The following is a 19,769-nucleotide window of genomic DNA, read 5'->3' on the forward strand; positions in this document are numbered from 1 at the left end:
GATATGATCAAGATATGTTTCACAAAAGTCCAAGCCTGAAGCATAGAAAGCAGACCATACTGTCACTGCCAATGTCATGTGTCAAACTGCAGGAACTTTTGGGTTGAGCCTAAGCAAATTGCATCTCTACTGCTCCTTGCTCACACTCACAAAAACTTTGCTTCCGTATTGAGAGGCATTTGATCCAGATATCATTTGAAATTTAGCAGGAAGGGTTTTTCTTAAGTTTCTTGTGCTTGCATGGTCAGCTGTTCAGCTTAAAATGTCCCGTGTCAAGCAAATAGCTAACTGAATGCCACTCAGTATAAGCTGTAATTAAAATAATGTACTCTTGATGCCTAAAATCAAAAGATTTATATTTATTGTGTACCTGGCATAGCACACACGGTGGATTCCATACACTACAGGATAGGTTTTATGAATTAGATGCCTGCCTTGCACTTTTTAGCCATCAACAACAACAACAAAATGAGGTAACAGCAAACCAACCAATGCTTTCTAGTTCCCTTGCTTACGGGTTCTGCTCCTTGAAAACTAACAGGCACTGTAAGTGAGACTGCTTGGAATCTATTTCCTGAATGTTTCTGCCTCCCGAGGCAGGTAGCTTTGGTTGGTGAGGAGTGGTATTTGTTGCAGAGACGGAACCTCATATGAAAGATGTAAATCTTGATGGTTTGGAGCAGAAATTGACTTTTCTAACATTGCCAGAAACACTGAGCACTCTGTTTGTCGCCTGGTGAAGACTGCTTCGGCTGTACTGGTGTCTCTTTGTGTGTGGAGATGCACGCTGTGTTTTTCTGCATGGGTCCAGGTCTGTTTCTGCTCAATTTGCCTAAGTATGTTCCCGCAGTGGTGTAGCCAGAACCTTTGATCAAGACGCCTCAGTCGGAACAGCTGCGTGTAGCAGCTTGGATGGAGCCGCTTTCAAGCGTCTCCCAACAGAAGCTGGTCTCCTGACAGCTGGACTGAACTTTTCGATAGCTGCAGATTGTACATCGGCTGCAACGTCAAGCTGGTGACAAAGGAATGTATCTGGCATCATGTCATAAACATACAAAAATCCTGGGAAGAGCCAAACCACAATCTTCCTTGGAAGAGGAGCTGCACTCCTTCAGATGTAGCTAGCCTGCGGAGGCCAATGACCCTGGAGAATGTAAAAGTTCAGGTGGGGATAAGTTTGTCTTGTTTGTCTGAAATCTGTCACTATGCAGGGAGTTAGGTTTCAGAGTCCGTGGACATGCAGCGAGGAAATACCTAAGGAAACTGAGACCTGTCCTAGCCGCGTCTCAGTTTATTTTACGGATTCCGGACTGTGGAACACACAACCAAATGTGAGATGGACTAGATGCTAATCACTAGGCTGTGGGAAAGCAATACATTTTTGTAATACGTGTGGTCAGTTGTCTCACATAAGCGTAGGTAAGTGTGCAACAAATTTTGCACAATAGGCTATTTTAAATATTCTGGGAACCAGGCCCCTTTTCTCTGGGGCAACAACAGGTCACTGAGTCCGTGTTTGGGTGCAATACAAATGAACACCGTTGGGGTTCACCTTTCACTTAGGGATTTGCAGCACTGTAGTGTGGTATAATGCTCTAAGACATGTTAGGCTGTTTATTTTTAGCACTGAAGGAAAATTAGAAGTGGATAATTCCTTAAAGAAACTGGGGAAACTCAGACTAATAAAAAAAAAAGGCCAAAGAGATTGTTGATATTCTGTGTTTGCGTATCTGCTGCTGAGAAAAGTTAAAGTTTGAGAAGGCACCAGAGTGTCTGTCCACTCGTTTACCACTTGATGATGGTGACTGCAGTGAGAGACTCCAGAAGCAGTCGGTGTGAGTGGGCAAACTTTCCTTCTCGCAGCTGTGGAAATGCAGTTCAGCTCGCGGGGATCCCGCGGTCGCTGCGGCTGAGGCCGTGGAACCACGCTGTCCGTCCCCGCGGCCGTTGCTCTGCGTTGGTTCGGTTCGCTTTGTCTCTGCTGCGTCTGTGTCCCGCGTGCTCAGTCTCCAGCAACCTCAAGTTCCAGTCAGCCCTCAGTAAACAGACAGGGCTCTCACGGAGCTGACGACCAGTGCAAAGAATTTGTTTTCACCTCCTTCCGTCAGGCTGTAGCCGGAAATTTTCCCCATGTAAGACTGGGGCCGCTCAGCGCTGCCTCCGAGCAGAGACACGCCGACTGGTTGCCCACTCGGAGCGTGCCAGCCCTCCCCTGCCTGGGGGGGCGCACCCAGAGGCTCGCGTCTCTTCTCGCCACGCGTTTGGGCCGTTAGTTGTGTTCACAGCGTGGTGTACCCCCAAAACTGGAGGGCCTCTGGGGGAATTCAGCTGGGCGCGAGCCCCCGTTAGAGGTCAGGATGGATACAAAGTGCATGCAACCCGTGGCCTGAAGGAATGCCGCCTTCCAGCCCTGCTGCTGCGACGTCTGTCTGTCTGTTATTGAAAGCCTTGGAGTTAAGATTCTGCTTTTCCAGTGTTAATGTTCACATAGCACTTCATTTTTTCTGAGTCAATATTCAACAGCTTTAAAAGGCTGCATTGCAACGGCCTTCAAAATGTGCAGTCAGAGAGTTTTAGGGAAGTATACCCATTTAATAAACTTGCACATGTGTATACTTCAAATAACATTTTTCCCAGGTAAAGATTTATAGGTAATGCAAAGCTTTTTGATGCTGTTGAGTAGCTCACTTTTAACCTGTGACATTTACAGTATTAAAACAAAACAAAAAAAAATTGAAGGCATTTTTGCTTTTCACTTTTTATGAATTCTGCATAGAGAATGTATATAATGGGACGAATGCCAAGACTGGTCCTGCTGGGACAGCTTCATGTTCTGGGTCTTTGATTTAAAGACAGAGATGCCTCAAGCATGCTCCAAAGCTCGGTGAAGTCTGCGAGAGCCTCCCGCGGACGTTCGTGGGCTTTGGGCGAGCTGAGCAGGGAGCACAGGCAGGAGCCCGCCACAGCTGACATCAGTAGGAGCCTATTGCGCACGCAGGAGACCGAGGTTCAGGTTTTGCAGGTGCTTGAATATTATTAATAATGGGAGGACATTTTAGGTAGTTCGCTGAGAAATGGAAGAACATTTGGCTTGATACACGATAGCCTACAAATGATCACGAGTCATATTTTGTTAATATGGCAACACCATTGATGTATATAATAAGCTTCCAAAGATTGTTTTACACACCGTCGAGTATTTTTCACTGATGGAGGAATTAATAGAGCTAGTTCGTTTAAAAAAATAAAGTGAGATAATTTTGGATTAAAATTGAGAGCAAACGGAATTGTGGGATTCGGAGTTTTGCTAACTGTCCAGTATATTTATGTGCAAAGCTGTTGTGGGAAAATAATTCTCCAAGTGTGCTTTGATGGAATGATTTAGTATTCCTAAATGCTTGCCGAAAGAACATTGAATGTTTTCTTGTGTTTGAATGTACAGTTTCTAAGCTGGATACATTTTAATGTTTAAAAACTTTGTGTATATCAGGCTTGTTGTAAAATACTCCTTTTGTTCCTATGTTACCGATGCAACATTGGATAGTTTAATTCCACACTCGATATTTTATGTTAAACAAATAAATAGTTTTTTCAGTAAAATTGATGTCGTATCTTCTTACAAAGGGTAAGTAACTTCGCTGGGCTGTTTGGTCTTGGCGCTCAGCTCTTTGAGATGCGCAGCTCTGGGGACTCAGCTGGATGCCCAAGGGCTCAGAGCTCTGCAGACCTGGCTACGTGTGTGCGTTTTGTGCCTTTGGACCTGGAGAAAAGTCACAGGAGTCACGTCTGCCTTATACGTAACCTCACAGATTACTACAACGAAATAATTTCAAAATTATCTTACAATCTTTAGTTACCTCTTGGATTTCATTTAATTTGGACAATAAAAGCCAGTCAGCTTTGCTCCTTGCCCGTGGGCTGTTCTAGCACTGCCTTTAATGCTGCAGCACATGGCTGCATATCACACGGGCACGTTCGGGGCGAGGAGGTGGCTTCGCGTGTCTGGACTTTGGGGCAGGGAGGGTCCTTTCTGCTTATTAACTTTTTAATGTAAACTTTTACCTATCTCGTTTTTATAAAATGTAATTAAGTGCATAGCCCTGTGTTCCCCTACCCTTTAAATGACGTTCTTGTTTTGAAGTCCAGGCATTTACAAACAGAAGGTTGCTCATGTCTGAGTCAAAAAGACGAACGAGCCGCACATACTTTGGATGCTAATTCGGCGTGCTCCCGTCCCGGCGTGCAGCAATCTTCCCTCTCACGGCTTGCGCAGCCGCTGACAGTCCGCTGGGATGAAAAGTCTCATTTCTGGGAATGGAAACAGTCGGTAACTGCGGATGCGATTGCGTCGTGGAAGCGATGCTTGGGGAGAATATTCATTCTTGTGTTTGCTGTGATTTTTTTTGGCACCCTCAGCCATTTCTGAAGCTCTTTTCTGCTTTCCAAAATGCCAGAGCTGCTGTTTGCTTACAGAGGATAACTTTACTGATACTTGATGTATTTCCAGCTTTGTTTTGTGTCACAGGCAATCGTTGTTGGGAACTGTGAGTTCGTAAAATGTGCTGATGCTGGCCTCTGGAGATGGCATTTTTTGCTTATCAGGGAAGTTTTTGCAGTAGCTGTCCAGGCTTCCCACTGCTTCTCTCCTACCTTACCGTTGCCACAAAAACGGACTTAAATCTCCGTGACTTCTACCCCACGGTGTTTCATTTGTGGCTTCCAGCAGCGTAAAATACCTTTCCTGTGGCCCTGGCCTCCAAACAGAGCGCTCAGCTGAGCCAAGCGAGAGCGTCCCAAACATTTCTGTCCGGGTCTGGGAGTTCGTAGCGGGCCGGGGGCTATCAGCAGCAACGTGCAGGCAACCACATCACTTCACACTGGGGTATTTCGGGTTCAGACGTCTACTCAGAAAGTGAAATGATGGCTTTTCCTTCCACGGGATGAAACGTTCGGAAAAATGTGCAGTTAAACACCGGGGAGACGGACTGATGATCTGCTGAAGTGTTTCTATTAAAATAGCATTTGAGGCCCTGTCCGTGCTATCATTAGTAAGAGAAAGCATCACACACGAGGTGCTTGAGTATGACCTTTATTGTGCACACATATTAAATTGTGACCTTTTAGAAAATAAGCAAAATTAGACTGCAAATAAAATTAAACACCTAATCACTTCTGTTTGTTTTCCAAGAGGCTGTGTAAGATTGCATTTGTCTCCTGGCCCACGCAGGACGGCTGCTCCTAACGGCTCTAAGATCAGAGGAACCAAAAGCTTATTGCGAGCTTGCTTATTGCTTGCTGCTACCCCCCTGCCTCCCGAGTGTAACTCTTCTGAAATCAGCCAAGGGGTTTGGGCTTTACGGCAGCGCAAATGGGGGGAGAATACGGTCCTTCGCATCTCACTTTTGGAATGAATGAAACTGAGCGGATGCTATTGCACTGAACGGCTTTTACTGGAGAGGCACCACAGACCATGAAGTTTCGCACTAATCAACGGTAAATTTTCTCCATCCATCGTCATCTTTTCACCGTCCTTTTCTGGACTATCACCCTCCGAACGTGGCTGCAACGTATCAGGTGAGCTGCCAGGTGAAGTGGGAAACCCTCCTGGCAGACAGGCTGGATGCGACAGGGGCTCCTGTTTTTTCCTATGCCTGTCTTGTGTTTTTTTTTTTTTTTAACAGGCTGCAGAGGTGCACCAGCTACCAGCATTGGTAAGAGGGCGGGCAGTTAGCTGGTGCGCTCTGCAAAGCTTTTCAGGGCGTTCTGACTTGCGAAGCGCACAACACGGACAGTCGCACGGTGCTCGGTGGAAAATCGTGCCCCTGGAAGGTCTCCCAGGGCCGCGGCTGCTGGCACAGCAACCTCCGTGGCGCGGTGGAAGATGAGACAAGCCCCGATTGCGCCCACGGGGCAGCAGATCCCTTGTGCGCGTTCCACCCCAGCAGCACGGAGTGCTCATCACCGCTCTTCTCCTTGGGGAACCCGAAGCAGCCCATCGGGAGCCGGGTCCTTCGGCGGGGCGCAGCTGTGCCCGGGCTGCGGCCACAAAGCGTGCCCTTCCCACGGGCTGCTTCAAATCCAGGGCCCCAGGAGGCGAGGCGAGCCCGGCTGCACGGCCGCCTCTCCCATTCACTAGCGGCAGCTGCCTCGTACATCCCCAGCCGGGCTATTTCTGGCATCCAGGGGGAGAGGAGCTGCGGCAGAAAGGAGCCGGCTGGGCTGCAGAGGACAGCGAGGCAGGCACCGCGTGCTGGGCGTGGGGCCACCGCCTGCCTTTGGGTTTGAGACTAACGCTGCTCGACCCTTTCTCTTTGGGAAGGTTTCAGAGCAGGAAAGGCACACGGCACGGGAAAACTGGCGGGGCCGAACCTTCGGAGAGGTGCCCCCAGCGCCAGCCCCCCCGGCCGCAGCGCTGCTGCTCCAGCCCCGTCTCGCGGCCGAAGGAGACGAGGAACCGAAGGGCCCGTGGGAGTTTTAGGGACAAGAACGGCTATTTTGCGTATGCTCTCCGCTATATATAGAACCTGGCAAGCACACGGGGCTGGAACATGTTGCTTTTGTTACTAAAAACATCATCTGGAAAGCCCATTTTAGGTAACTGCTGCTTGTCTATTGCCAGCTACACTAACCAGGTGCCGTAGACCCGTGCTCGGTCCTGGCACGAGCGTAAGGAAAGCTGTTGTGGCCGGAGCACGCGCCTTTAGAGCGGCTGTCACTTCCCTGGGAGCTCCAGAGCTTCTTCCTACTAAGGAGCTTTTGCCTCCCGGGGGGAGCCTGCAAATCTAATTAGGCGCTGGGTGTCTGGGCAGTCGGTGAAGACCTCGGGTGGCACCGGCTCGGTTTCAGATCCCGTCCCGTCGCGCAGACGAACGGCAGGACTGCCGGGATTTCAGCCGAACCCTGCCTGCCCTTTGCAGACTGATCCCTGGGACAGAAGTGCACTTTGCCACAGATAATTAGTCCGTGTTTTGAAGCACTTCCTTTAGGCAGGTTGTGCGAGGCCACGGCGGAGGAAATTCAGCCATCTGGCTAATGGCAGCGACAGAACTGGCAGCAGCCCGAAAACGAGACACCGGGAAGCAGCGGCGAAGCTGGCAGGAGGGTCGAGCAGCCCACGTGTGCATCACCACCTTATTCGCGTCTTTCTGCTGTGATTTCTAAGCTACTGCTGTCACGATAATCCCGGCTGAGCAGGCAGCAACTCACAGGTGGGACTGGGGCGGCCTGGCCAGCTGCTTCTCCTGCAGGATGCTCCCCAACAGCCTGGCCGCTGCCATGGCGCAGCCCCAGTGGATGGTGATCCCGAAGCCGCCGTGCCCGTAGTTGTGTATCACCTGGGGAGAGGAGAAGGCATCAGTGCCGGGAAAGCCATGCTGGAGCCCCTGGGGTTAAAGGCAGCAAGGAGCCGCTGTGGTGCCCAGAAATAGCCCTACTGGCTTCAGGCTGACCCCCGTGGGGTGCCAAGGGAAGCTCTCCTGCTGCTCGTCCACCCAAAGCCCGACCCTCCTCGCCGCCCCAGTGCCTGCCCCCAGCCTGCAGATGCCCACACCTTCCCCAGGGCTGCCTCGGCCCTGCAGCACGGCTCCGCCGCCCTCCGCTCGCTCCCTCCCTCCCGAAGCTGCTGCCCCCCGAACGCAGCGGCGCCGCTCGCCGCCGTGGTGCTCGGAGCACGAGGTGCTGGTGCCTGCGCAGCGCCTGCTCCTGCCGAGGGAAATGACTCCGCTTCAGCTGGAGCCCGTCTCGCTGCTGGGATCGATAGCTACACCTCTCCTGCGCCGAGGCAGTGTAGATACGACGTGCTGATACAGGAACGGAGCGATCCGTAAATTAATTCAAACACGGCATTGCTTTGAACCATGCTCTGGGCTTTGCCTAAATACACGGAGTCCTTTCCAAGCCTCTCCAGCTAAAAATTGAATATATTTTCACCACATTTAATTACATTTTGCAGTCACCGCCCCCTTTGGATCTTTAATCTCTTCTTCAAAGCTGTAGAGAGACATATGCAGGCAATCAAATCACGGATTCCCTCTGCAGGTCTGCTGCTGGGCCCTCAGACAAAAGCGCCAAGGAGCGACGCGGTCCTACACCAGCAGGCGCTGAGCTGAGGGCGCAGGGACAGCTGGCACACTGAACTCGTGCCATTCCCGGTCTCCTTTCTCTTAAAAGAGATACTGGCAGCGCATCACCTTTGTGTCTGAGGCAGACACCTGGCTCTACCTGCGCTGAGACGGATTTATCAGTCCCACACAGCCCCACTGGTGTCTCTCTGCCTTCACCACGATCCCTTTTGTGCTGCCCTTTGTTAAAATCGCACCACTACAAATACCGCCACCACTGCCCGGTTCCCGTGCGCCTCGTGGTTCTGGGAGCAGCAGGGCCAGGGGGCTCGGTGCCTCCACGTTTTTCTCCCATCTCTTTTTTAGGGTGTGTGTATGCGTGTCTGTGAAGGACTAAGCTCCAGCTGCAGCTTTTTCTTTGGCAGGAGCACTCCCTGCCCACTCTCCCCACAAAATCCATTAAAAAAAATAAATAAATAAATATATTTTAAAAAAAAAAAAAAGGGCTGAAAGCAGCCCAAGGATTTCCCCGTTACAAGGGGGAGATGGCGCGAGGACTGACAGCGGGGCAGCGCGGCTGAGCAGCAGCGTTTGCTGGGACTAATTATCTCTGGCTGGGTGCTGATGTCGTGCTGTGACCAGCACATAATTAGCACCATGGTTAACGATGTTCAGCACTGGGGGGGCTGTGCACGGTACCTCTGCCTGCGAGTGCCCGTGGCGGAGGGTCTCCCTCTCCAGGCGGACTCTGGGGCGCGCCGGTCTCAGGCCGCTCCACTCCTCCACGATCTTTGCTTTCTGAAACCCAAAGCCCGTCAGCCCCTGCCCAGCAGTCCTCCACGTTAGGCAGCTGGAGGCACGACGGGGTTACAGAAACCCCGCCAGCTCTCCCGGCTTGCTGAAGGCAGGCGTGCCCTGCCGCAGATCCGGATTTTGGGGGCTGTCCTCAACGCCCCTGCCCGGTGCCACGGCGCTGGGTTGGGGGCACCCACCTGGAGCGCGGGCAGCAGCTTGCAGCACTTCTCCCAGATGGTTTTGTGGTCCTGGGCGCTGTTCTCTTCGTTCCAGTTGCCTTGCTGGAATATCCCACCCAAGACCGTGAGCTCACTCCTGCACCAAGAGCACAAGGCAATGAACGGTCCCCAGGGGTTCCTCGTGGGGCCAGCAGACAGGGACTCGGTGCGGGTGTGATTTTTGGGTCCTGCCGTGCCCCGAGCCTGCAGCGTGCTCCTGCCTGAGAGACCCTCGTGCCAAGCAGGCAAGAGAGCGGTGCCTGCGTGTCTGCTCTCCTGCCACAGGTAATTAGCCCAAGTCGTTCATTAAGCACTATGAGCACCCAACGGGCCCATGCCTGGGCAGAACAAGTGGCAGCCTGCGCCAGGGCCTCGCCGCCCCCCGAGGGAAGAATTTCTTCCTTATATCTAATCTAAATCTCCCCGCTTTTAGTTTATAGCCGTTCCCCTTGCCCTGTCGCTATCCCCGTGCCTGCACGCTGGAGCTGGCGGCTTCCTTTGGGTGCCAGCCCGGTGCCCGGCCGTGCCAGCGCCAGCAAAACGCGCACGGGGAGAGGAATTGCTGTGTAGCTGGGGCTGCGATAAGCAATCAGCTTGGAATACTTTGCTTGGGAGCCGCGAGCATTCAAAGTCCCTATTTGCCTAATGGCTTATTGCCTAACCCTGACATACAGCACAATAGGAGGTACCAGAAACGCAGCGTTCGAGTTCCAGCTTCAAAACCCCTCTCTGCTGCCAAAGCAGGGTAGACAGCCACTCTCGGGGGCAGCAGGCAGGATGGGCAGCAGACACGTATTAATTCAGCCTGCAGTTTAGCTCTCTGAGCGTATGCTGCCATCTCACACAGATCCCCGCTCCCCTAAGAAAGCCCCCGGTGGGAGGCAGGCAGGCAGCGCAAGGTAAGTGCTGGGAGCTGGGCTCTGCCTGGGCACTGCCACCGCTGCTCATGTTTTGGGATGGGTTTGGTCCTTGGTAAAGGACAGGGCTGGGGAAAGCAGGGCTCTGGGAATCTGCCTGCTCCGAGCAGCCGGGCTCCCTCATGCCCCGGGCTGGAGCAGGCTCCCTGCGGGCAGCCTGAGCCTTGCTTGAGTGCCCTCGTCCTCCTGCTCTCCTCCCGTGCAGCAAATAAAAGCAGCATCAGGCCAGGTATGAATCCAGGCCAGGTTTATACGGCTAAAGTCATCTTGGAGGGCTGCTGTAAGAAGGGCTCTGCAGGGCAGATGCCAGCAGGGAGCCGCGCTGGTGTTGGTGCTCTGTGAGTACCGAGTACTGCCGCTAACACCGTGTCCCTGCTACCTACCCCGGTATGACGTACGGCGAGTTGTAGATCCCGGAGTCCATGTCGTGAGTGATGATGAAGTGCTTCACCCACGGGGCCCGGACCTGGGGGAGGAAGGCAGGAGGTGAGAGGGAGCGGGGTGCCCGGCCGGGGGGACGCGCGGCTCAGGCACAGCCTCACCTTTAGGACCTGCCCGCGGGCGGGCTGCAACGCCGGGTCTGGCTGCAGCTCCCCGGCACGAACCCCGGTGCAGTTGATGACCACATCCACGCCCTGGGCAAACATCTGCCAAAAGACAGACACGGCGCGGTGAGCAGCGCCCAGGCAGCGATGCTTTCCGAGGGCGCTGCCCCAGGGAGCACCAGGTTCCTGCACCAAGGCCACGCCGAGCGGTCGGTGCGGGGCTCTGGTGGTGAATCCAACACAGATTGTTCACAATCTTCCCCGGCACAGCCCCCGCTGAGACCCCACGGCTATGGGCAAGGAAAGTATTTGCAGTTTAAGGCAAAGCTGTACTGCCCATGCCTGGTGGCTCCTCGCTGTGCACCGGCCAGTTGCTTGCTGTGCTGCAGCGCCGGGTCAGGGCAGAAATCCCTGCCCCACGCCTCCCAGCATCGTACCCCATGCTCCCCCCGCTCTGCCATGGCCCCCATCCCCAGCTCACCTCCTGGAAGGAGCCGACCTTCTTGTGGAAAAACTTCACCCCTCTCTGCGCCAGCCTGGAAGAGCAAGTTCATCTGTTGCCAGCAAATAAAAGCAAATGTACCATCCAAATGAGTGCCTGTAATTGATGCCCAGAGTAGGTACGGCTTGTTGCTCCTTGTAATAAGCATCTGTGGTCTCCTCGGTGGTTCCTAGATGGTCTCCAATTATTATTAGCTCGTTTCCCTACCGACCCAGGGCTGCTGCTGGCTCGGCCAGCCCTGCTACTCCCTCCAGCAGACCGCAGCTCGCCAGGGAAGAGCGGCAGCACCGGCTCCGTACTCACCTGTTGGTGAGCCAGGGCAGGTAGCTCCTGCACTCCAGCATCAGCGCCGTGTTGAACCAGCCGTAGCTGCAAGCAACGAGGACAAAAAGCGATAAGGGCCCGCAGCAGCTTCCCAAGGGCGGCCGCATCCTGCCCCGTGCAGCAGCACTTCGGTGGCTGCTGCAGCTCCGCTCCGGGACTCGAATCCCCAGGGTACAAATGGGGTGCTATTTTTTCCCCCGTTTACAGCATTAGCACCTCCTGCTGATTTTCTTCCCCCAGCTCAACAATATCTGGCATGGTTTCCATGCGCCGTTGTTGTTTTCTTTGCAGTGACTCCCCCCTGTTTTAAGGGAAGCAGCTGCAATGAAGCCCAGCTCATTTCCCCTATGGGCCGGCAGAGGAAAGCCCATCACCGACCCGCCGGAAAAGGGACTGAAAATACCTATAACCAGGGAAGAGTTCGAGCTCTTTCGGTGTCAGGTTCCTGAATCCCAGGACAATGTTCTTCCAGGACGGGTCCTGAGGAAGGGGAGAAGGTCCCGTGTCATTAGGGAACCTGAACCAGCTGGCACTGCCACCACGGCAGGGGACAGAAGTGGCCGGGGGGGTGTCCCCCCTGCCCAGCCCCGTCCCAGGGCATCCCGAGCGCTGCTGTGGGCAGCGCGGCTCTGCCAGCTTCCACCCTCAGAGGGCTCAGCCCGTCCTTTGGACAAATATTGCATTGAGGGAGCCAGAAAACACCGAGTTCCAGGCGAACTGTCACAAGACAGACCGCTGGAGCGATTTGGAAGCGGTTAGAGCATTGTTGGGGAAGAAACACACAAACCTGCCCACCGCCGGGCAGCCTCGGGGCGGGAGGCTCCTCACCGCCTGTGCCCTGCTCCTTACCGGGGCGGGCCTCGTAAACAGGTTGTAGCCAGAAATTGGGAAAAGCCCCATCTCCTTCGCGTCCGGCGAGCCGAGGTACCCCAGCAGGTGATCGAAGGTCTCCTTGTTCCACAGCCTGCGGGGAAAACACGGCGGCACCGGCTCCACCAGCACCCTGCCCGCGGAGCCGGCGGGCAGGGCCGGCCGCTTCGCCCCGCGCCGGGCGGCACCACGGCGGAGAGAAACGGCACGAGGCGGGGACGGCCTCGGAGGAGCAGCGGGGACGACGAGGGTTGCGTGAAGTGACTCACGTCTCCCGCAGCTCGCCGTGGTCGCTCAGGTAGGGCTGCCACAGGCCCGCCGCCCCGTCGCTGGTGGTGTGCGGCGTGAAGCGGTCCGCGTAGACCTCCAGCTGCAGGCAGGGCACCAGGGGGTGGAAGCGCTCGTGGACGCACAAGGCGGTGGAGAGGCCGATCACCCCGGCCCCGATGACGGCGACGCGCATGGCCGCGGCCCCTGCGTGGCGAGACGCAGGGGGAAAATGCCTGAAAGGCAGTTTCGGGGCCGGGGAGCTGTGCAGTGGGGCTGGGGCCTCCTGGTGCTGGCTCCTGCAGGCCCCGACGTGATCCCGGCTCTGCAGCCGCCCTCAGTCCCCTCACGGCCGCTCCTCGCGGGAGCTTCCCTGCCCTGCAGCTCGGACAGAGCCCCACGGTCAAAGAAAATGGCCAAGGCCTGGTGCAAGGAGGGAGTGGGGGTGGAACGGGGCAGGTCACTCGAGCAGGCAGGGGAAGGAAGCCAGCACCACACCAGACCTGGTTTGGGGCAGGATTAATACATTCTGGACCGTGGTTTTTTTTTTGGAAGCACGGCACCTCTGTGGCACGGTGGGCCTGGCACGTGCCTGGGCTGGGATGAGTCCCGGGGACGGGGAGCACCGCGGGCAGCAGGACGGGGCCAGGATGCCTGCCATCTGCCGTGGCTCTGCAGCTTGCAGGCAGCAGGAATCGGGGCTGCCTCTTCTAAACGCGGCAGCAGCGAGCCCCCGCAGCACAAGCCAAGGGTCTCCAGCTGGTCGCTGAACAACAGAGACACCCATTTTTCACCAACTTACCTGCCGAGCACCCTCCGGGCAGCCCCTGCGGTTTTCAAAGGCTTCAGCAGAGCCAGCTCCTCGCTGCGGCTTGTTTACAGCCCAGCCAGCCGCCCGCGGTCCAAGGTCCAAGTGCCAAGGGCTCGCAGCCGCCCCCCCGAGCTGGGCAATGGGGCCAAAGTCTTTGCTCGGGACCCCGGGAGGTGGAGGCCCCCGTGCCCCGCACGCGGCTGGAAGCCAGCCCCGCAGCCCCTCCTCTGAAAAGCCCGCGGGGTCACCGTGGTCCATGGCAAAGTGCCGTCATTGCCACTTGTCACCATGGTGACTGCTGGCTTGGACGGGGAAAAAAATGGGAGCCTGGCGGATGGGGACACGGCGGGCGGGACGCCCCAGCCACAGGATATCAGGGGGTCTGTGAGAAGCGGACGCTTCGGTCTCAATTTTTGTGTCGTAAGAGAGAAAACAGCATTGCATCCCTCTAGACAGACCCCAGGGGCTGTGCTGCCCAAGTCAGAGGGCTTCGTCTCCCATTTTCTGGGCTGAAAAGACAGGCTTTTTTCCGTGCAGATACAGTTAGCATCGGCAGAGGCAGCCCCGGGAGCGCAGGCGGTGCTTGGGCAGAGAACCGCCTAAAGCTTTTACAAAAGAGGTGCTGAGGATACAAGAGACGGGAACAGATCTTCTGCAGTCGGGCTGGAAATGCGTATCGGGGCCCAGGATTTCAGCCGTGCAGCACGGCCTGGCCCAGGCAGCGGGAACTGGGTCCCACAGAAGGCAGGGGAGAGACACGGGCAGACAGGAGCTGGCCTGAGCAGCAGGATGTTTCACCCCGAGGTCAGGGGGATGGCGAGGAGCGTTAAGCCCACAGGCTCACACGGCTTAAGCACCTGGTACCTTTAATGCTTTTGTTAGCAGAGCAGTGCTCGCACACGTTTCTGACCCCGAGCGGCGTTTTGGGGGGCTCCCACCCTCCCTCCTGCCACGGGGTGAGCGACGTGATGCCTCCATCCCCGGCGCCTGAACTCCCTGAGCTCCCAAGGGTCACCACGAGTGAAGACACCACCCAGGGGTCCCGCTCCGATGGGAGAAGCTCGGGTGCCGCCTGCTCTGCCCCACCATCACCTCCTCCCCAAAGCGCCACCAGGAAGGGGGCTGAGGAAAGAGCTGGTTCCTCATCGCGATGCCCACCCCTGCGGGCTCCAGGCCGTCTTCACACCTCCCCATTTTTCCCTGCTGTGTTGCAGAGGCAGGGGGGAAAAGGCAGTCATTCGAAGGCCTAAATTATTAAGGGCTTTACGTACAATCAGCAAAGCCTCTTATACTAATTACCCTATTACTTGTCTGCCTCTTGCTTTTGGCACCGCTGACCCCTCACACTTTCTTCAGCCCGGTTATCAAATGGCTCCTTGCTGCTGCACCGTGCAGCTGAGGCCCTGCTGGTGCTTCACCAGTGTTGTCTCGCCCCTACGGCACCTCCTTGGGGCGGCCAGGACCACGGGAAGATGTTCTGTGACTGCACGCGTGCTGTGCAGGGTGCCATCAGCAGCGCTGCTCACCGGGCGGGGTGGCTGCACTGCTTCAAGCTAGGGCAGCAGGCTGGGGGGACCCCAACCCCCAGCAGGTCCCCTCCGGCACGGAGAGGTGTGGGCTGGAGGGGACCTTACGGACCGCTTGCTTACAGCCCCCAGTACCCCATCCAGCCCCATCCAGCCCCATCCAGCACCCCCAGCTCCCCTGGGCAGCCCGCAGCAGGGCCTCACCACCCTCTGAGCGATGAATTTCTCCCTTATGTCTAACCTAAAGTCTTTGCTCTTTCAGTTTAAAGCCTTTCCCCCTTGCCTATCGCTACACCCATAATGAGGAGCCCCCCAGGCCCTCTTCTCTTCTCTTCTCTTCTCTTCTCTTCTCTTCTCTTCTCTTCTCTTCTCTTCTCTTCTCTTCTCTTCTCTTCTCTTCTCTCCTCTTCTCTTCTCTCCTCTTCTCTTCTCTCCTCTTCTCTTCTCTCCTCTTCTCTTCTCTCCTCTTCTCTTCTCTCCTCTTCTCTTCTCTCCTCTTCTCTTCTCTCCTCCTTCTCTTCTCTTCCTCTTCTCTTCCTCCTCTTCTCTTCTCTCCTCTTCTCTTCTCTCCTCTTCTCTTCTCTCCTCTTCTCTTCTCTCCTCTTCTCTCCTCTTCTTCTCCTCTTCTCTTCTCTCCTCTTCTCTTCTCTCCTCTTCTCTTCTCTCCTCTTCTCTTCTCTCTCTTCTCTTCTCTTCTCTTCTCTCCTCTTCTCTTCTCTCCTCTTCTCTTCTCTCCTCTTCTCTTCCCTTCCCTTCTCTTCCCTTCCCTTCTCTTCCCTTCCCTTCTCTTCCCTTCCCTTCTCTTCCCTTCCCTTCTCTTCCCTTCCCTTCTCTTCCCTTCCCTTCTCTTCCCTTCCCCTTCCCTTCTCTTCCCTTCCCTTCTCTTCCCTTCCCTTCTCTTCCCTTCTCTTCTCCCTTCCCTTTTCCCTTCCCTTCTCTTCCCTTCCCTTTTCTTCTCTTCTCTTCCCTTTTCCCTTCCCTTCTCTTCCCTTTTCTTCTCTTCTCTTCCCTTTTCCCTTCCCTTCTCTTCCCTTTTCCCTTCCCTTCCCTCTTCCCTTCCCTCTTCCCTTTTCCCTTCCCCCTTTCCCCTTCCCTTCCCCCTTTTCCCTTCCCTTTTCCTTTCCCTTCCCTTTTCCTCTCCTCTCTTCTCCTCTTCCCCTCCCTCAGCCACCCCCCGGTACCGAGTGCCGCAGAGCCCCCCCCCCCCCCGACCCTCCCGCGGCTCCTTTACCCGTGCACCCCCCCCGGCGGCCCCCACCGGGCGCTATTTAACAGCGGCCCTGCCCGCGGCCCTCCCGCCCCGTCCCCGTCCCGTCCCCTCCCCGGCCCGGCTCCTCCCGGCTCCTCCCCGCAGCGCGGCGGCCGCCGCCGGGGCCGGGGCTGCGCAGCCGCCGGGGCCGGATGGAGGCGGCCGGAGCCCCGCAGCCGCCGCTGTAAGCGGGCCCCGCCGCCGCAGCCATGGCGCTGGTCACGCTGCAGCGCTCGCCGACCCCCAGCGCAGCTTCATCGGCCAGCACCAGCGAGGTGAGCCGGGCCGAGCCGGGCCGGGCCGGGCCGGGCCGGGGCCGGGCAGGGCTCCGGGGGCCGGGAGCGGGGCGGGCCGGGGCTCCCGCAGCCGCCCGGGGTGGGCCCCGCGTCCCGGGCTCGGGCTCCCGCAGGGCCCCGCGGCAGCCGGGGACGGGTCCTCGGAGCCCCGTGGGGCTGCCCCAGCCTCGGCCGTGGGTCCCCGCCGGGTGGGCCCGTGCTCGTGGAGCAGCCACGGGGCACCCAAGGCGTCGCCCCCCCGGCCCCGCGCTGCGGTAGGGCTGGCACCGGCTGCACCCCGCTGCGCCTTGTCCCTGCTCTGCCCCACAGCAGCTCCCAGTCCCGCTGTGCCCTGTCCCCACTGCGCCCCACAGCAGCTCCTGTCCCCGCTGCGCCCCGTCCCCACACCACGTTTGCACCATGGGCCGCATCATGCCCGCACCCTGCAGGTCCCCATCCATCCATCCGTCCCAGCTCTGCTGCGCTCCTCCAGCACCCCGGTACCCCCGCAGCCCCTCCTGCGGCCCCGCTCTCCCTGCCCCAGCCTTCGTAGCCGCCGTCCCTCCCCGCAGCTCCCACGTGCCGCCCAGATGCGTCCCGCTCTGTTTTCGTCTTCCCCACGCTTCCTTTCTGCCTTCCTAACCCGACTCTTTGGTGACCCCCAAAGACAGGCCCGGCGTTTCTCTCCGTATCCTTCCCGCACGTCATCCCTCTCCCCGCTATTTCCTCGGGCGCTCGTAGCCTCCGTTCCCCGCCGGGTAAACAATCCTATTTGTGCCCCGCCGGGTCGCGGCGACCCCCCGATAAGCCGTGGGGTTGAGGGCTGAGGTGCCTGCGGGCTGCTTGGCGGTGTGCTGGCGGGCAGTGACTCGTCCTCAGCCCTCCCCATCCTCATCCTCAGCCCTCCCCATCCTCATCCTCAGCCCTCCCCATCCTCATCCTCAGCCCTCCCCATCCTCATCCTCAGCCCTCCCCATCCTCATCCTCAGCCCTCCCCATCCTCATCCTCAGCCCTTCCCACAGCTGCGGTGCTGCTTCGGGTTCCTGAAGCTGCAGGGACCAAGCTGGGCCCCATTCCCCGAGGAACCTGGCGTTGCGTTGAAGGGGACAAGAGCTAGCGGCCGCCCGATCCCCGCAGACACAAGTGGGCTGCGGCCCAGTTGCAGCCAGTGCAGCGAGACTGGATTTAACTGGTGCGGGTGGGACAGGAGCCCGAGCTGTCCCTTACCTTTCCGTGCGTACCCGCGGTAGGCGTTGTGTTGTGCGGGGGCTGATGAAGCAGATTTTGGAAGGGTGACCACGCAGTCCTCCCCGGGTGGCATTGCCCCAGACGTTTGGTGGGACACTGCTGCCCGTGGGCCTCCGTGTCTCCAGGGTGCTTCGGTGGCTCCTAAAGGAAGCCATCATCCCCCGTCCTGTGTGAGCGGTCCCTTCTGGCAGGAAATCCCATACGGCTTTCAACCATCCTGTTCAAAAATCGGCATTTTTTTTTTATGCAGTTGATTTCGCAGCAAAGTGCCACCGAAAAGTGCCAGCTCTCCCTCGCCTTCTGTGATCTCACAAGGATGGGTTTACAGGCTCTTCGGGGCTGTTAGCCTACGTGAATAATTACCAGAAGATTTATTTATTTATTTTTTTAATGGAAAGCGATGACCAAGTGTTCCTGCTGTGAGTAAGCTGCTGCAGCCTCCCCTCACTCATAAGCTGAGGGAATTTATAAAATGGATGCTGCTGCCTGCAAGGGGCTTGCTGTCGTGTGAACGTGGCGGGCCGTAAATTCGTAGGGGTGTTTTATCTGCGGATGGAGAGCGTGGGTGAGCCCCGACGGGTGCTGCTGGCCGGGCTGCCCTCTCCGTGCCGCAGCGCCCGAGCTGGCAGCGGACGTGAAACCTGGCGGCAGAGAGGGATGCTCAGCCCGAAGGGCAGTGCTCGATGCCGCCTGTGGTGCCGAGCGATTCTGTCTTGGCCTTTCGGCAGCCGTTGAGCGGCGAGGAGAGAGGCAGCGGACTCGCGCCCGGGTCGGGGTGATGAACCCCAAGCAGCGTCGGGGCCGGCCCGGCTGCGGAATCACAGCCACCGTCAGCTGAGATTTCACGGCTGCGTTTGTTTTTAAACAAAAAAAAAGGTGGCTCTCCGGCCCGTTGCTGTGTGACGGACCCAAACAAACAGGCCGGGGACCTGCCCCGGGCCGGGCCGTACGCCCGCCGAGGCTGGGGGACCACGGGCAGGGGGCTGGGGGTGCTGCGGGGCGCTGCCCGGGCCGCTCTGGCTGCGGCCGCGCGGTGTAAACAAACTAAAAATAGGGCTGGTATGTCTCCCTCCAGATCTCCGTCAGCTGCGGCGGTTTTAGATGGGATTTGTGTCTCTCTCTCTCTTCCCCCGGGTGGCTGTACGTCTCATATCCAGGCCGTGTGGTTGCCTCGGGGTTTTTTTCTGGGCACCACCGGTTCCGGCAGATCGCAAACGGGGCTGCTCCTGCGAGCTCCCAACCTCCCAAGCCTTAATTTCGGGGGGCTGCAGAACAACCCAGCCCCTGCACACACACACACACACGCTCGCTCACTCAAAAACTCTAAGCTCGAATGTTTTGCATGAAACTGTTTGCTTATTTTTGAGTTCTGCAAAACCACGTGGAAAGAAGGAACCCGTAGTGTGGCCCGGTTTGATGTGGGTTTGAAGCAATGTTGCAGTAAATAACAAAATATTCTCCGAGTCCTAACGGAGCACGCTTGCCCGAAGTCTGTGTCTCCGAGCTAACGAGGCTCCGGTGTCCAGCGAGCTGCAAGTTTCCGCGAAGGTTTTTCCCTTTTCAGAGCAATCCTTAAGGTCCTGGGTCCCCAGTGCAACCCGGCCCTTTGAGGGATGCTCCCGGCCCTCTCTGGTTACGCAGGGACAGAAGAGGAGAACCGTCTCTGAGCCTTGCTCTTCCCGTCAGCTCTGGACGCAATTAGCCACAAATTCCGTTTTTCTTTGTTAGGGAATTTAGTCCAAAAGCCAGCGGAGAAGTCGAAGGAGGTGGCTGGAGAGCAAGGTTACACGAAAGCGCTTTTCTTTGCGAGTAAGCTCAGGTCAGCCCGCGCGCCTCTGTTTTGAGGAAAGTACGAAAAGCCGGAGGGCCTGTCCCAGATCAACCAGCTCCCGGGGCGCTTGCAGCCGGTGCCTGCCACGGTCCCTGTCCTAGCGCTGTCCCTGCGTGCCCCGAAGCGGCTCCGGTGTGCTCGGCTCCCGTCGGCAGCCCCCGGCTCGGGCCGGGCGCTGCCCGCACGTGTGCGTGCGCTCCCGGTGACGTCCGGGTCGGCGATCTTCAAACCGATCCGCGCTCCGGGACCGGCTGCAGGATTAGGCCCTAATAGCCTTACAAGCCCCGTGAGCCCCTCTGTCACCCGGCAGCGGGTGCTGCCTGCACGTAT

The 19,769-nt window shown here is 57.2% G+C and overlaps 2 protein-coding genes across 5 annotated transcripts in view; one reads left to right on the plus strand and one right to left on the minus strand.

The window, feature by feature from the left end:
- Nucleotides 1–5,073: 5,073 nt before the first annotated feature.
- Nucleotides 5,074–15,342, minus strand: DAO (D-amino acid oxidase). Of its 4 annotated transcripts, none has more exons than XM_048073862.2 (11): nucleotides 13,301–15,342; nucleotides 12,501–12,705; nucleotides 12,211–12,325; nucleotides 11,765–11,841; nucleotides 11,341–11,406; nucleotides 11,017–11,071; nucleotides 10,533–10,637; nucleotides 10,374–10,456; nucleotides 9,053–9,170; nucleotides 8,760–8,858; nucleotides 5,074–7,334 (listed from the first exon to the last, which is right to left on the minus strand). In XM_048073862.2, exons 2-11 carry the CDS (start codon nucleotides 12,692–12,694, stop codon nucleotides 7,203–7,205), a joined length of 1,044 nt encoding a protein of 347 aa, XP_047929819.2. In that variant the 5' UTR covers nucleotides 12,695–12,705; nucleotides 13,301–15,342; the 3' UTR covers nucleotides 5,074–7,202. The 4 variants fall into 4 exon arrangements, with proteins under 4 accessions (XP_047929819.2, XP_047929820.2, XP_066835292.1 ...); XM_066979192.1 differs by lacking the exon at nucleotides 5,074–7,334 and adding an exon at nucleotides 7,371–7,989; XM_048073863.2 differs by lacking the exon at nucleotides 8,760–8,858.
- Nucleotides 15,343–16,181: 839 nt separating this feature from the next.
- Nucleotides 16,182–19,769, plus strand: part of SSH1 (slingshot protein phosphatase 1) — a 32,516-nt gene continuing 28,928 nt past the window's right edge. The window contains exon 1 of the mRNA XM_066979079.1: nucleotides 16,182–16,359. Coding sequence (XP_066835180.1) covers nucleotides 16,294–16,359 — 66 coding nt within the window. The 5' untranslated portion in view covers nucleotides 16,182–16,293. The remainder of the gene's footprint in view (nucleotides 16,360–19,769) is intronic.

Source organism: Anser cygnoides, chromosome 17, assembly GCF_040182565.1.
Source record: "Anser cygnoides isolate HZ-2024a breed goose chromosome 17, Taihu_goose_T2T_genome, whole genome shotgun sequence".
NCBI lineage: Eukaryota > Metazoa > Chordata > Aves > Anseriformes > Anatidae > Anser > Anser cygnoides.